We start from the raw sequence: 15,000 nt of genomic DNA, 5'->3' as shown, positions 1-15,000 counted from the left end.
TGAGTAGACGGCGCAGCCCGCGCTACCGTTTGGCTGTAAAGACCCGTCTACGTAGAAATGGTGCACGGCGGTGATATAACCCAGGGCTAATTGTTTCTGGAGGAGCGGTGGGTCTATTTTTGAAGTGGGTGTGAAAGTGACATGAGGTTGTGGAATCCTCCATGGAGGCGGTCCGTGATCAACCTCGGCTATATATAGGGACTTCGATGTATAGGCTCTGCAGGGTGAAGTACACTTTGCTAACGAGGGTGCGGACGCCGGGACGCAGTGGAGGGCGGGGCGCGGCGGGGTCACGTGAAGCTCTTAAGACATGGGAATAGAGCGGGGCCAGATGGGGTGAGTGGAGGCACTTGACACTGAAGGAGATGTTAACGTGTATTCTTTCAATAACTGAAGGAATATTGAGTTCGGTCTCCATGTTTACTACTCTAGTGGAAGTGGGGCATCCAAGAATGTACCGCATCACTCTGTTCTGAAATCTTTCTAAAGCACTAAGGAGGTCTTGGAAAGTTGACCAAGGGCTGGGGAGAGATAGTCTATGACTGACCGAATGAAGGCAACATAGATGGTTCTTGCTAAGGGGATGGATAGTCCAGCGGCATTGTTGATGAGCACTTTAAAGGGGATAAAGCGCTGCTCGAGCCGGTGGAGGAGATCTTGGATGATGGGATGGATGCGCTGCCGAGCAGGTATGACTGGAGTGATGCGTGCTGGCACTCCCAGCTATAAGTACTGTGCGCAAGGCGGGATGACACTGTTCTACAGTGAACAATGGGAGTGTTCCGAGGCCCATAGGAGAGAATACTCGGCTCTTTTCTGAGGAGAAGATGAGGTCACAGGTGAATGTCGACTCATAGGAGTGAAGGAAGCGCTGTAGGTCGGCAGCAGAGGTGTAGTGCACACAAATATCATCAGCGTAGCAGGTGACAGTTGTGCCGGGAATGTTGAGGAGAAGGAATAGCAGGCGGTGCATCAGGACGTTAAAAAGGAAGGGACTTAAAACCCCACCCTGTGGAGTACCAAGTTCGAATTCCCTGGAGGTACTGTACGTTCCCTGGAATAGTACACATGAAGTCCTGTGGTGGAGAGCACTCGATGGTTTCTTCTTGATGACTTTGTTTATCAGGTGCCACATGGAGCCAATGCTGGTCTGGTGGTTGATGCTGTCGATATATTTCTTCTACGACTCGGTATGGGCACACTGCTGGAGGACAACGAAGTCATCTCTGGATGTCTGGTACTGGAGGAGATTAGCAGGTGTTGGCTGCCTTTGAAAGACGAGACCATCTCTCCCAGCCTTCTTTTCCACCTGTAGGATACATCGGTCCAGCGTACAGGCGAGGGCCTCGCGGCATCTTTTGATGTGTGGCCTTGTGACGTAACGCGTGTAAAAGTCATGTGTTGAAGCAACGAGGGAAGAGTTCAGGTTCTCAGGTGACTGGAGATAAAATGTTGGTAGAGGAGTGGAGATGTAAGAGATGTAGTTGGGACAGTACTTCGGAGGAATGGAGATGCGGAGACGGGTGTGAAGAAGAGAATGCCCACTTGGTAGGAAATACAGGAGTCCAAGCGCAATGTTTTCAGAGAAGAGTGTCTGTATGGGAAAGCACCTAAACGTGCGTCACTGCTAGACTAGATGTGATGATGTAGTCGAGTGTGCCTCCTCTGGAGTGTGCGGCACCCACAGTGGGCCAGTGAGTGAGGCGGTGGCAGCGGATGTACTCAAGGAGAGGTAGCCCACTGCGGCTCGGGGAGGGGGAGACATCTCCTAAGGCAAGGTGCTGGACGTTGAAGTTCCCCATGTAGATCACACCGTGAGACGTGGGTGGGGGGAGGGCAGATAGATTGATTTTTCCTGGAGCAGAGTAAACATTGCAGAGCCTCAGCTTCCCATTGCCTATGTATATCTCAGAGTTAAATTTTTATGTCATCATGGATAGAGCAACGCATGAGTTAATGGAGAATTGAAGAGTGAATGTAACTTAGAAGGCCGTTCCTGACATGATGGACATACGAGACGTAGCCTGAGAGCGGAGGTGATTCTGTCCCAGGATCGTGGTGACCAACAAAAGTTTCTTGGATAAACATAACTTGTGACTGGTCGCGGCCTACATAGGTCTTGAGGGAAGTAATTTTTGGATAACTGTTGATGCCACAAGCATTCCAAGTGATGATGTGAAATTTCATCTCGTTAGCGAAGTCTGCCTTTGGGTTTACAGGTAGCTGGCGGAGACGATGACGTGGTGGTACTGCTCTGAGGCGTGTGCCGTTGTGGCTTGATAGGTATTTGGATACTGAACTTTTCGAACCAGCTGGTGAGGGCCTCCAGTTTCTCGGAGAAGGTGGCGACAGTCGTGATGACGGCTTGGTGGGAATCGACAAGTGTGGCTAGGGTGCGCTCAGTGGAGTCTTGTTGTGCGGCGAGGCAATCGATGTGATTTTTAATTGCGTCAAAGCGCGTTGTAATTGCTGTGCAACGTGCCGTTAGGTTGGCAATGGCCTCGCGGAGGGCAATTACTTGCGGCGAGTCAGGCAGGTTTAAGAGTGTCAGCGGTGGGACGGCTCCTGGGTGCGACCGATGGGGTAGTGGTGGTGTGTATACAGTCTGGGAGGTGGCCATCTAAGCGCGCTTTGTATATCCGTGCCATACATTCACTCCGGGTTCGTGACAACGGGGATATTTCAACGTGGATGAATTGTGAGTGAGAAGTTGGTCGGCTGTAGAAGCTTCATTAGTGTTGGTGGACTTAGAGGAGATGCGATGTGGGCAAGTGCGAGAGGGGTGAGTACCTGCACACCAGCCCACACTTGTCAATGAAAGCAGTACAGCTGAAGTGATGTTCTGTAGGCGGTGGTTGGGAGGTGGCTCCAGACAATAGCAAGGCGGTTGATGGGTGCCCAGTGTTAGTACAAGCGGCGTACGCTGTATACACCCGGAACGTTTTTTGCTTGGGACGGGTCAACGCCGACAGAGTAGCGGGTCACGAGATATGTGAGAATTTTACGTGGTCTATCGATCGAGTCCTGAACATCGAGCTTCAAGGATAAGAAATTACCATTCGTGGCACTCTCAATGATCTCAGTACGTCTACGTGAAACATACATATACCGAGAGGTGACAACAGACATTTTCACCTCAGCTAACTCCGGATCGAGCCTAAAAGACTTTGTAATATCAGCAAGCCAACGAAGTTTCGTATCCACTGTTGGATTCTCACGCAAGATGAGTTTAACATAAGCAGTTCTGTGGCGAAAGCAGGGGAGGTATTGACAACTAGGGGAGGTGAACTGTGGGGAAGAGGGTGAGTGTGAAAGAGGGGGTTATCGGAAGCCGTGGGTTGGGAGTTTTAGTCGTGGTGTGGGTGGGGGTCGAGGTGGGGCTGGCGGTTTTGGAGGCGGCTGCGTTGGCGGCTGCGGTGGCAGTGGTGGCAGTAGTGGTAGTGGTGGTGGCGGTGGTGGTAGTGGGCTGGGTAGCAGGGAGCAGTGGCTGCCATGGTGTGGTACTAATGTGTTGCTCGTGCATTGGTAATAAAGGCCAATGTTGATCGGTAATGTCTTCGGCTTCACTGAGAACGAGGTCGGCATCAATATCGGTGAGGGTGGCCGGTCCAGAATAAGCCATGTTGCCTCAGCAATATGGCAGAATGTAGGCAATTGGTGCTAGTGGGGGTGCAGTGACGTGGGTATGACGTTAAGACACGTCATAACCCTCGTACTGCGCATGCGCACACGGACAGAGCACTGGACAGGGGGGATTTTGGCCAGGGATAGGATTTTCTTATGGCAAATATTGACTTAGTCCTAATGTATGTCCCTCAAAACTACTTGTACCACAAGACTGACGTCTGGTCTTTACTGTTGTGCTCAGCTAAGGCAGGAAGACAGTAGCTCGCTGGATCTTCTATAATTTCTTTGAAATAATAGGAGCTCAATTGCGGGTGTGTTTACATTCAGAGTCGGCAATAGCCGATGATAGAGAGAGAAAGAGAGAGAGAGAGAGAGAGAGAGAGAGAGAGAGAGAGAGAGAGAGAGAGAGAGAGAGAGAGAGAGAGAGAGAGAGAGAGAGAGAGGTGATATTACGTAGTAGGGGTAATTCGTATTTCTTCAATTAGAATAAATTAAAATACTTATAACATAACTGAATGTCATCTCCAGCCTGTTCCAACCCATTTAAACCAATTTCTACCATTACACATAATCAAAACACATTCGAACCTATTCAAATTTTCCCTCCAATTTTATCCCATTTCTACCCATTCTAACCCATTTCTACTCATTTCAATCTACCAATGCCAATTTCGTATCATTCCAGCACATTTTAATAGATTTTTACTCATTTCAACTTAAAGTCATTCAATTTATCCCCACCCTAGCCCTTTCAATTTATATCAATTTATTCTATTCCATTTCTACCCAATCTGTCCTCTCCATACTTATTTTAACCCATTATTACTGATTCTAACACATTTCAGTACATTCCTATCAATTCCAACTCATTCCATCTACATCCCATCCCCTCCAACCATTCCAAACCTGTGCTAACCCATTCCAATCTACTACAACCCATGCCCACCCATTTCCAACCCATTCCAATCTGCTCCAACCTATGCCTACCCATTTCTAACCCATTCCAATCTACTCCAACCCATGCCTACCCATTTCTTACCCATTCCAATCTACATCCCTACCCGTTTCCAAATCATTTCAATCTATTTCAACCTATGCCCACCCATTTCTAACCAATTCCAATCTGCTCCAACTTATGCCCACCCGTTATTAACCCATTCCAATCTACTCCAACCCATGCCCACCCGTTTCTAACCCATTTCCCACCCATGGCGATGACATAATCCCGGACAACCCGTCTCTTCTTTACCAGACTGGTTCCTTACTGCTCTTCGGACTCGTGGTCCGGATCCAGACTCGGGTCCGGGCGTCCGGGAGATTTCTCCTTCATGGGGTCCCACATCGTGACGGCCGTCGTCAAGCACCTCCTCGGCTTCGGCCTCGAACACGGCCATAAGGTCATCCTCGCCGGAAGCAGGTGAGGTTTTTGTATGCATGCAGGCGTGCAATACATACATAAGGTGAGGCGTTATGGCAAGGTGAGGAAAGTTGATATATAAGATCACTGTAAAACTAGTCAGGAATAAACTTGGATCAAGACCCTTGACTTCTTCATCTATCTTCCTTATACATACATACATACATACATACATACATACATACATACATACATACATACATACATACATACATACATACATACATACATAAATTTGTCCTTTTTGTGTTCCTTGCTCTCCTTTCTCTCTCTCTCTCTCTCTCTCTCTCTCTCTCTCTCTCTCTCTCTCTCTCTCTCTCTCTCTCTCTCTCTCTCTCTCTCTCTCTCTCTCTCTCTCTCTCTCTCTCTCTCTCTCTCTCTCTCTTTCCATCCTCCTTTCTTTCTTCCACATATACACTTTTCTTGATTTGATTTAATTCCTCAATAACGTTTTCACATTCGTTTTAGCGCCGGAGCCGTGGGCGCCATGCTCAACGTGGACCGTGTGGGGGACCTCTTGACGACCTTAGGCGTGGAGGCCGAAGTCCGCGCCGTGGCAGATTCGGGTTGGTTCCTGGACAACACTCCTTTCGCGCCCCTGCCCTGCCACGACGCGCCCACTTGTGCCCCCGTGCAGGCCATCCGGCGAGGCGTGGCGCTCTGGAAAGGTCAGGTAAGTAGGCAGAAGGTGTTTGGTGGCATGTATTCAGTGAATGATTCTCGGTAATAGGTACTGATCGCTTTGCAGCAATGTTGGTTTGTATCACGTTCCTTGAACGGCCTTCCGTCGAGGCTTGGCGCTCTAGAGAGGTCAGGTTAGTAGGCACAAGGAGGTATCTGGTGGCATTCTCCATAGTGTAGGTATGTGTTTAGTAAATGTCTCAGGATGGTTCTCGTCAGTGGTTACTGATCGATTTACAGCAAAGTTAGTTCGGAGTACGTCCCTTGAACGCTCTCCTTTAGAATTCTGCCGGGTGGTTAGTCCCTTAAACACGGGCCCTCTCACAAGTTGAACAAAATATGTGAAGGTTAATTCTGCCCGGGGTGGAAGTGGTTTTGTCTAACTTAATAAACAGTCTGGCGTTAACCGGGATAGATATAAAGACGACGTCATTTGCAAACGCGCTAATCTCGATAGGTTTTCAACCAAAAAGGTTAAATAGTTTTATCCCACTGAGGAGTAAAGAGCTTTCCTCAAACTGAATGAAATCGTTCGTGGGAAGAAAGAAAAGTCACTAAGATTTCAAGTGGCTAAATTTCAAGAAAGCGTTTGGACTACACCTTTTACTTCCCAGTGGTTTTCAGCAAATATTTGTTTATGTGTACAGATATAGATGTAGATATATCGATACCCAGCAAAGTACATGTGCACATTAGTGAAATAATCTATAATTGACACATTCTGAGAAAATAGATACTTTTGAAAGGTTATCAGCGCATTACGACCATGGTCTGCGATCCTCTTCAGCAGACCTGTGCATACTGGTAGCAGGGTTTCTACACTGTCGGGGAATATAAATGACTATCTGCTAGTATACGCAATTTCTTTTTTATATTTCTTGCAAGAAAATGTACTGGTTTCTCTTTACGCTGAATGGGCAAGACTGTTCCCCTATCCCTACCATTCAGTCACTCCACACTATGTGACTCTTACGAGTATTTTGGTTTTCGCCAGATACCTGCTGACTGTCGAGCGCAGTATCCTTCTTCACCTTGGAACTGCTATTTTGGGTACAAGCTCTACCCCTTCCTGCGCTGTAAGTAACCTCACAGAACCGTTATCTCCTTATTTTCATACATACATACATATATACATACATACATACATACATACATACATACATACATACATACATACATACCTATTTATATGTTTATATATATATATATATATATATATATATATATATATATATATATATGTATATTCTAGACCACCCGTGACCCACTGGGTCAAATGAAATTTTAAGTGATACGTTGTTAATAAAATCAGATTACTTATAAGAAGTGAAATGCAGAAGATTGTGACGTCATGTCGTCGTTGCTTGGAACACTACGCATCATATGATTTATACGGTTCGTAATATTTTAATAAACTCATTATGCCTCATAGATGCTAATTCAGAAGCTGGGTATACTTTTAAATGCTGAATAAGAAATTTTCAAATATTAATGGTCAGAAAACATGTAATCGGAAAATTGGAAATTCAAAAATTGGGAAATTGGAAAATTAGAGGTTGTGACGTTACGCGCTCAGCGCTGGGGTTCCTTAGGACCCACAGAGAGGATGTCGTGACGTCATGTCTCTTCTTCTGATTGGCTGGTCCTCAGTCGTGACGTCACATCTCTTCTTCTGATTGGCTGGTCCTCAGTCGTGACGTCATTTCTCTTCTTGTTCAGAATTTTATAAGTATATATATATATATATATATATATATATATATATGTAGATATATATATATGTATATATATATATATGTATATATATATATATATGTAGATATATATATATATATATATATGCATGTACCCCTTTCCTATGACAAGAATTACCTCATTTGACCCATTTTTTTTAACTCTGTGACCAGTTTCTTAATGTGACACAATTTAGAGAAACTTTTATACGACTATTTTGCACTGTTACTCTATTTCTATTAGGTATGGTACCAATGCATATTTAACAGTGTTTGTTAATGAACAGATGAGGAGTGTACACCAGGAGACGCGGCGGTACCACATAATCAAAGAAAAACTGCGCGGTTGTGTGTGAATACCTCCATTGACTTATATTGTAATTGAGCCGCCGCATTTTGAACAGCGGCGGTTGAAACCGCTAGTGTGAACAGGACCTAAGGGTGGGGGTACTATCAAAGTCTACTCTTTCAAGCCTATCTTGACATTAGTTTAGGTTAGGGTAGGTTCAGTGATAGATATATCGTAACACCCAGTTCCTCCTTTTTTGCCATTAGGTTAGGTTAGATTATGTTAGGTTAGGTTAGTGTGGATTAGGTTAGTTCAGGTTAGGTTTTGAAATGTTAGGTTTCGAAATGTTAGGTTTCGAAAATATCATAGCACCCACTTCCATCTTTTTTACCATTAGGTTAGGTTAGGCTAGCTTAGGCTAGTCTAGGTTGGTTAAGATTAGGTTAAGTGGTTAGGTTCAGTACAAGATATATCATTACGCTCACTTCCTCCTTTCTTGCCATCATGTTAGGTTAGGTTAGGTTAGGTTAGGTTAGGTTAGGTGGTTAGGTTCAGTGCAAAAATAATACACTCTCTTGACATCAGGTTAGGTTAGGTTAGATTAGGTAGCGTTTGGTTATTTTAGATTAGATTAGGTCAGGCTAGTTTCAGTCTTAAACCTGTGTATACACCCACTTCCTATTTGCTTCTCTTCAGGTGATGCTTTCCCACATGACACCTCTACAAAACGCTAGGGATAGTCTTAGATCGAATTTCATTTTAACAAAAACTTGGTTTGGCACTGATGCCTGTTGGCGTCTCAGCCAAGACTTTTTTTTTTTCTTTTTTTTCTTTTTTTGAAGGGGGGGGGCGCCAGTTTTGATGTTGGTTTTTCAAATAAGGCGTGGCTTGGCGCCAGCGCCCCTCTTTGTGTTCCAGTTTGTGTTCGATGAAGCGCAACTTCAGGCGGATAATGTAGGAGCTCCCTTGACCAAGGAACAGTGGGACTTCATTCACACCATTGGCCAGCAGCTTCGGAACTCGCTACGGAATGTCACGTGAGTAGGGTTCGAGTTTTCAGGAATGAATGAGAAGAAGTCATACTTTTAATTCAGGAAAAAGGTCGATATAGATAATCACAGGAGAAAAAGCCCTAACGAAAACTAGCCTATTGTAACCTAACCTAATGTAACCTAATCTAACCTAAACTATTCTAGCCCAATCTTACCTAGCCATTTTTTTTTTCCGGCCGATATTTTTCCTGTGACTCTTTTCATGTATATTCTTTGCGTGCAAGAGAAGCTTAACTTGGGCCTTCGCGGAATTTGTGTTGGTCAAAGCTAGACTATTTGATTCCACTGAGGGTACAGATTCATGACAAAATTAGGGTGTCTCATTTCTTATCCCAAGTCTGCAATCTCTAATAACAATATTCTAGCGTTAGGCAAAACAAAATATGTAGATGGCCTCACCAAACCAGATAATAAAATCACCATGAAGTCTATATTATGATGAGCGAAAACGAAATCTCTGCAGATGAACAACAGACATAGTAGCGACGAAAATCGTCTTTATTTGCCAACGTTTCGGTAAGGAGACCATGTCATTCTCAAGGCGCTGTGATCAAAAAGAGAAAATGACGATCAACGTCGTTCTTGTAGTTTTGTTGTTGTATGGAATTGCCAGCTGCCAACAAAGCTATATAAAAAAAAAACAGCCTGTCACAAGCGAATCTTTGTAACATGATGTGTCTTTAGATAATGTTTCGTTGTTCATCTGCACGACACGGTTTCCCACGAACAGGCTTGTCTCACTGACTGTCACTGGTTTTATTTCTGTGATACTCAGGAAGATGTACGATTATATCTATTTGAGACAACAGACCTCGAGATACACATCTTCTTCTTCAGGTCCGCCTTCGCGCCTTCCTGCATCGCCCACTCAGTTCTGACGAAGCGCGACTGGGCGAATGTCAAGGTTGAGGACGTCACTCTGCCGCAGGCGCTGCACTGCTGGGAGCGAACGCCCCTCCACTCCCTCCTGCAACAGTCTCAGTCGAAATCGCATGGTTTGCACCTCGACGCTGAAGAAGACACGCAAACCAAATTACGCCACCGGCGAAGGCACGGTCGAGGTCGAGGCAATCGTGGCCGATCCCGGCGGAAGAACAAGAACCGAGGAGGGCCCTCGACCTCTTCGGGCCGCGACGAGAGACACCTGCCGCAGGACGAGCCGATGGTGTCGTCGGGGCAGGGTGGCTTCGGCCAAGTCGATGGGCTCAGTGCTCTCCTCATCACGGAGACGTGGCAACAACGGGACGCAACGCGCGCGAGAGGTCACCATACCTCGCAGCAGCGGACGACCTCAGGTCAACACTCAGGAAGCGGGGTCAGGCGGGAAATGCTCGCGGACTCTCCTCAGGCCCCCAACAGAAACGAGGGACGGGGTCTTAGTGTCGATGGGGCCACGGTGGAAGCTCCGGGAACTTCGAGTGATATTATTGACAATACTCGTGACTTCGGTACTAGTGTCAGTCAAGGTGTTAGTGATGCTGGGGGGGCTGAGATAGACAGACACCGTGGTGGTGATGGTAGCGGGGACGGCGGTGGGGGTGACAGTGTCCGCTTGGTGTCCGCTCTTTTCGTCAACGCCGCTCTTAGCGGAAGCCAACGGCCCAATGCCACAGAAGGCGACGTTGCCACACCTCCCGCCTCCGTCGAATACAGAATCGACAAGGACAAAAATAACAAAAACAACAGCAGGAGAAGGAGGAGGAGGAAAATGAAGAACAAAAGGAAGAGGAAGAGAAAAAAACAGAAGAAGAGAGGAAAAGCGAAGAGAGATCGTGGGAAGAAGAGGAAAAAGACACGCAGCAGGGGAAACGCCTTTGGAAGGCGGGGAGATCGGCGAAGACAACGTCGCCTCCAGAGAGAGAGGAACAGGTTTCGTCGAAGTAGTAAGTAACCTAATTCTGTCCTAAGCTCTTGACTCTTTCAGGATGATGCATCCCCTCTGTTGAATAAAATCATATTAAGGCAACAGGGCAGGACTCACAGTAATGGATTTAAATTGGAGAAATTTAGATTTAAAAAGGAAATAGACAACTAATGGAATAGACTTAGTAACTATGTAGTGAGCGTTGGAACTATCGATTGTTTTAGAAAAAGGTTAGGCCATTTTATAGATGTAGATGATAGGTGGTAATGGACATGGAACTGCTTAATGTAAGCCTTACAGTCTCTTGTAGTCTCCTTCATTCTTATGTTCTGAATAACATCGTCAGGTGATAGGCAAGATAGATACAAAAGGGGGTGACATTGTGCTAAAAGAGCGAATACGAGAATGTCACCGAATTCCTTAGTTTCAACCGCTTCTTGAAATTCACTTGGTTTTTATTACTCTTCTTAAATACTGTTGACATCACACCACAAAAAATCCTTGCCCATCATAACTAAAACTCATATAGTAACTACGTATGCGGTAAGATTCTACCCTTAATTTACATTACACCCTTGATTGATCTACTTTACACCCACGCACCCTTTTCATCAACGTCCCCATTGTCTCGCGTATCTTCTCCAGCACTTACCCTTGTCCCGTACACAATCTTCCATCTCCCTTCGTATCTCCAAACTCTTCAAACATTTTTCCTACACTGTACTGCCATCTTGTTCCTTATTTCCCTCACAGTAAGGGTGTTGACAGGTTTTGAAGATGGGCGATGGGGAGATGATTCTACCCACCGTCCGTCATCACTAGCAAGAGTCTATTTTTGATCTCCAGCTTTTGTAGTGCTACGTGCTTTATTTTTTATTTTATTTTATTTATTTATCTATCTATTTATTTATTTATTTATTTATTTATTTATTTATTTATTTATTTATTTATTTATTTATTTATTTATTTATTTATTTGTAAGGAGGGAAGTTAGTCAAGATCCACACCCATCCTCCAACCGATTTGTTTCCATTTTATCTCAGATCCTCGTGGATGAAGGGGTATATAACCCTTTATTTACTAAATTGAATATATAGATACATAGATAAGTAAATGAATAAATAGATGAATAAATAAATTAATGAGGAAATAAAAGTAAGATGACAATCATTTTCTCTTCCAGCTGTCCTACCCGTGCTCGGTTCGACACAAGTCTCGGGACTCCTGAGGGCTCTCCACTTTAAGGAACAAAACACAGCGACCCCTCCAAAACCACTCCAAGACAACGCCGTCCTGGCGCACTCCAATTCCGTCGTTTTCTATACCAAAGACTCCGATGGCCTGTGGGAGCGTCCGGATGCGTACGGCGGACGTCGACTCATCGCGTCCTCTGGCCCATCGCCAGGCATAGCCGAGGTTCTCGCTAGAAACAAAGGTAAAGCGAGTCTCTTGAGCAGAGATGAGGCTCGTTCCAGAATTGGCGATGTAGAAGGAGGCCTCGAAGACACCCCTAGAAACATGGAGGCCAACCACATCACGAAAAGGACAAGTACTCCGGATCACATCCACGGCAAGAGGCAAAGCAGGGGCGCGAGCCGAAAGAGAAAGGAACTTAGCAGAAGCGACGGGGGAAGAGGCAGCAAAGGGTCGGAGAACAGCAGAGTGTCGGGGAGACAGAGCAGAGAGACGAGCGGAGAGGAGGTGGCGGACAGGGAGGACTCAAGTGGCCTCCCCCAGTGGCCCAGCTGCAACCTCCATCGGACTGATTCGTGCGCTTGGCCGCACTGCAATCCGACCTGCCCCAAACTCCTCAACCCTTTCACAGGTGAGTCGGTTGTTATTCACATCTTTTCGTTCTTAATTCCGTTAACCTTCCCACCGTTAATTACTGAAACGCCTCTAGGGTGAGCCTTGGAGTGTTTGAAACTTCATTGAGGAGTTAGTTGTTAAAACATGTTCTTCAATGCACGTGTTATGAAAAGCACGAAGAGGAGTTCTGTAACCTCTCATAACAATGATATCTTGATTTATTCAACATTGAATGAGCTTGATTAGTTTCCCATGACCTCACGGAATGTACACGTAAGCAGACAGAAATAAAATACACAATACAAAAAATAAATAAATAAAAGTAAATGGATAAATCTTTGCTTAGTGGGTTATCCCCCTGCAGTTGAGGATACTAAGCAGTCAAATTATTATTGACTATTTACCTATTTATTTACTTATCTATTAACTATACCTATGCATTTATTTATGTATTTTGTTTATTATTTACACTATTATAGTTTTTTTATTCATTTATTTATTTATCATTATTATGATTTTTTCGCATCCGACCTAGAGACGGACCAAAAGGTCTCCTGTCGGCATGCTCCGCCTTTGTAATCCTTTGTAATGATGTTTATAGATTAGGCTGGCCCTTCCCTTTTTCCACTATATCCAGTCTATTTTTTCCCATCGTCAATTTGACAGAAGATTTTATCTCTGGATGGAAAGTGTGACTGGCAAATCAATTATTTGCTTAATGCAATGTATTTGGTAACAGCTAAAGGGCCTCTGGCAAAAACTCACGAGACTTTGTTATATTTGCAATAATGTGTGAACGAAAGCTCTGCATAAATGGCGGATTATGCCGTAACATAAGAGGGCTTGGGCAGGCAACAGAGACCATGGAAGATCGATAACGATAAAGCCAATAATAAAATCAGTCACTGGAGATAAACACCGTGATAACGCATAGCTGCACTCTCCCTCCGCTTCCAGGCAGACTCCCGATCCATCTCCATTGTCTTCAGGGAGATGATGGAACAAAGTCATACAATATGGTAGATAATTATACTGGTAATGATAGTAACAATAGTAATAAAACCTTATCTTAGTAATTGTAATACCCATAACGACAATAGTAATCATCTGCAAATAATAATATCCAATGGGCTTTGTCAGTCAGTGTGTCACGCTCCGTAGAGTTGGGTTTCTGTAAAATACGGCTGCCAGTTGCCGTAGACTTATCTCGTTGGCTATCTTTAAGAAATTGGAAGCTGCACGGAGGCCCGCGAACTAGAAAAATAATTCTCATCATTATCATCTCTACTACTACCTCCATTATGATCATCATCATCATTATCATCCCTGGATCCACCACTGCATCAAACAGCTCACATGCAATTTGTAATTTTTTTTCTTCTTTTTTTTGAGTGACCTATAAGCTGAGTGCCTATCACTCAGTTACATCCCGCCCCCCTCAAGCACTGTCAGAAACAAAGGGTTTATATCCCAGCTCAATGAAGTCTGTCCCCGGCACGCATCAACCCCTTCCCTCGCCCTTCACTCTGAAGGCGTGCTTAACATTTTGTTATGGCGAAACAAATACGGTTTCATTCATGCTCTTGTTGGCTCATTCCTCTCATGGCACTTGTAATTGTAATATATATGCATATATGTATCCATATACATATCCGTATACAAATACATACACACGTACGCACGAACACACGCACACACACACACACACACACACACACACACACACACACACACGCGCGCGCGCACATGTGTATGTATATATATATCTATATATATATATGTATATATATATATAAATATATATATATATATATATATATATATATATATATATATATATATATATATATATATATATATATATATATATGTATATAAACATACAGGTATTCCAGTGAATTGTGTGTCCAAGTATGCTCTCAAGGCACGTAAACTCATCATTCGAACACTCGCATTTGTCGTCGTCTGCAAGCTCGTCTGATCAGACGGCCGACGCAAGATGGCGCGATAAACACGTTTGTTGTAGTTCCACAATGTCTTCCCCTCTGCTCACTCGAAATACCCCTTGTGTCTGTGACAACGATGAATACACCTGTATACATTGTTCCAACGTAGAGAGTTTTGCCTCTCGAGAAGGTCTGAACAGTTTATTTAGTTTTTGTTTTCCATTTTCCTTCTTTGTGTTGTCGTGTGCGTTCTAACAGTCGCTCCGTCATGTCGTCTAAATTGTCGACATAAATATTTTTTGCTTATTTGAAGCAATTTCCTCGGCTATTAGCAGTGAAACATGTATGGAATAAATAATTTGTGAGCAGGAACATTACTCTGAATATCCTAGATTTTCAGACTTATTAGTTAATATTTTTTCTTATATATTTCCCCAAAAGACAGGGCAAATTTGGCCACATTGCATAAAATTCACGACTTTGCCCCATTATATAATGCAGGAGACATCAGTGCACGATACTGTTGCTGAATCAAATTTTCTTACAAGAATCCCCACATCATTTAACTCTGTTTCGTCAATC

At 44.3% G+C, this 15,000-nt stretch overlaps 1 protein-coding gene across 4 annotated transcripts in view; it reads left to right on the top strand.

The window, feature by feature from the left end:
• Window positions 1-15,000, top strand: part of Notum (palmitoleoyl-protein carboxylesterase notum) — a 54,571-nt gene that overhangs the window by 37,962 nt on the left and 1,609 nt on the right. For all 4 annotated transcript variants that reach the window (XM_076205984.1, XM_076205989.1, XM_076205976.1 and 1 more), the window contains 6 exons: window positions 4,880-5,044; window positions 5,513-5,717; window positions 6,720-6,801; window positions 8,646-8,784; window positions 9,637-10,682; window positions 11,847-12,488. In XM_076205984.1, coding sequence (XP_076062099.1) covers window positions 4,880-5,044; window positions 5,513-5,717; window positions 6,720-6,801; window positions 8,646-8,784; window positions 9,637-10,682; window positions 11,847-12,488 — 2,279 coding nt within the window. The remainder of the gene's footprint in view (window positions 1-4,879; window positions 5,045-5,512; window positions 5,718-6,719; window positions 6,802-8,645; window positions 8,785-9,636; window positions 10,683-11,846; window positions 12,489-15,000) is intronic.

This window comes from Oratosquilla oratoria, chromosome 2 (assembly GCF_046742065.1).
Source record: "Oratosquilla oratoria isolate Oo_2021 chromosome 2, ASM4674206v1, whole genome shotgun sequence".
In the NCBI taxonomy this organism is placed as follows: Eukaryota; Metazoa; Arthropoda; class Malacostraca; order Stomatopoda; family Squillidae; genus Oratosquilla; species Oratosquilla oratoria.
Note: the sequence above shows the minus strand (reverse complement) of the source record. Positions and strands in the feature narration are given on the sequence as shown.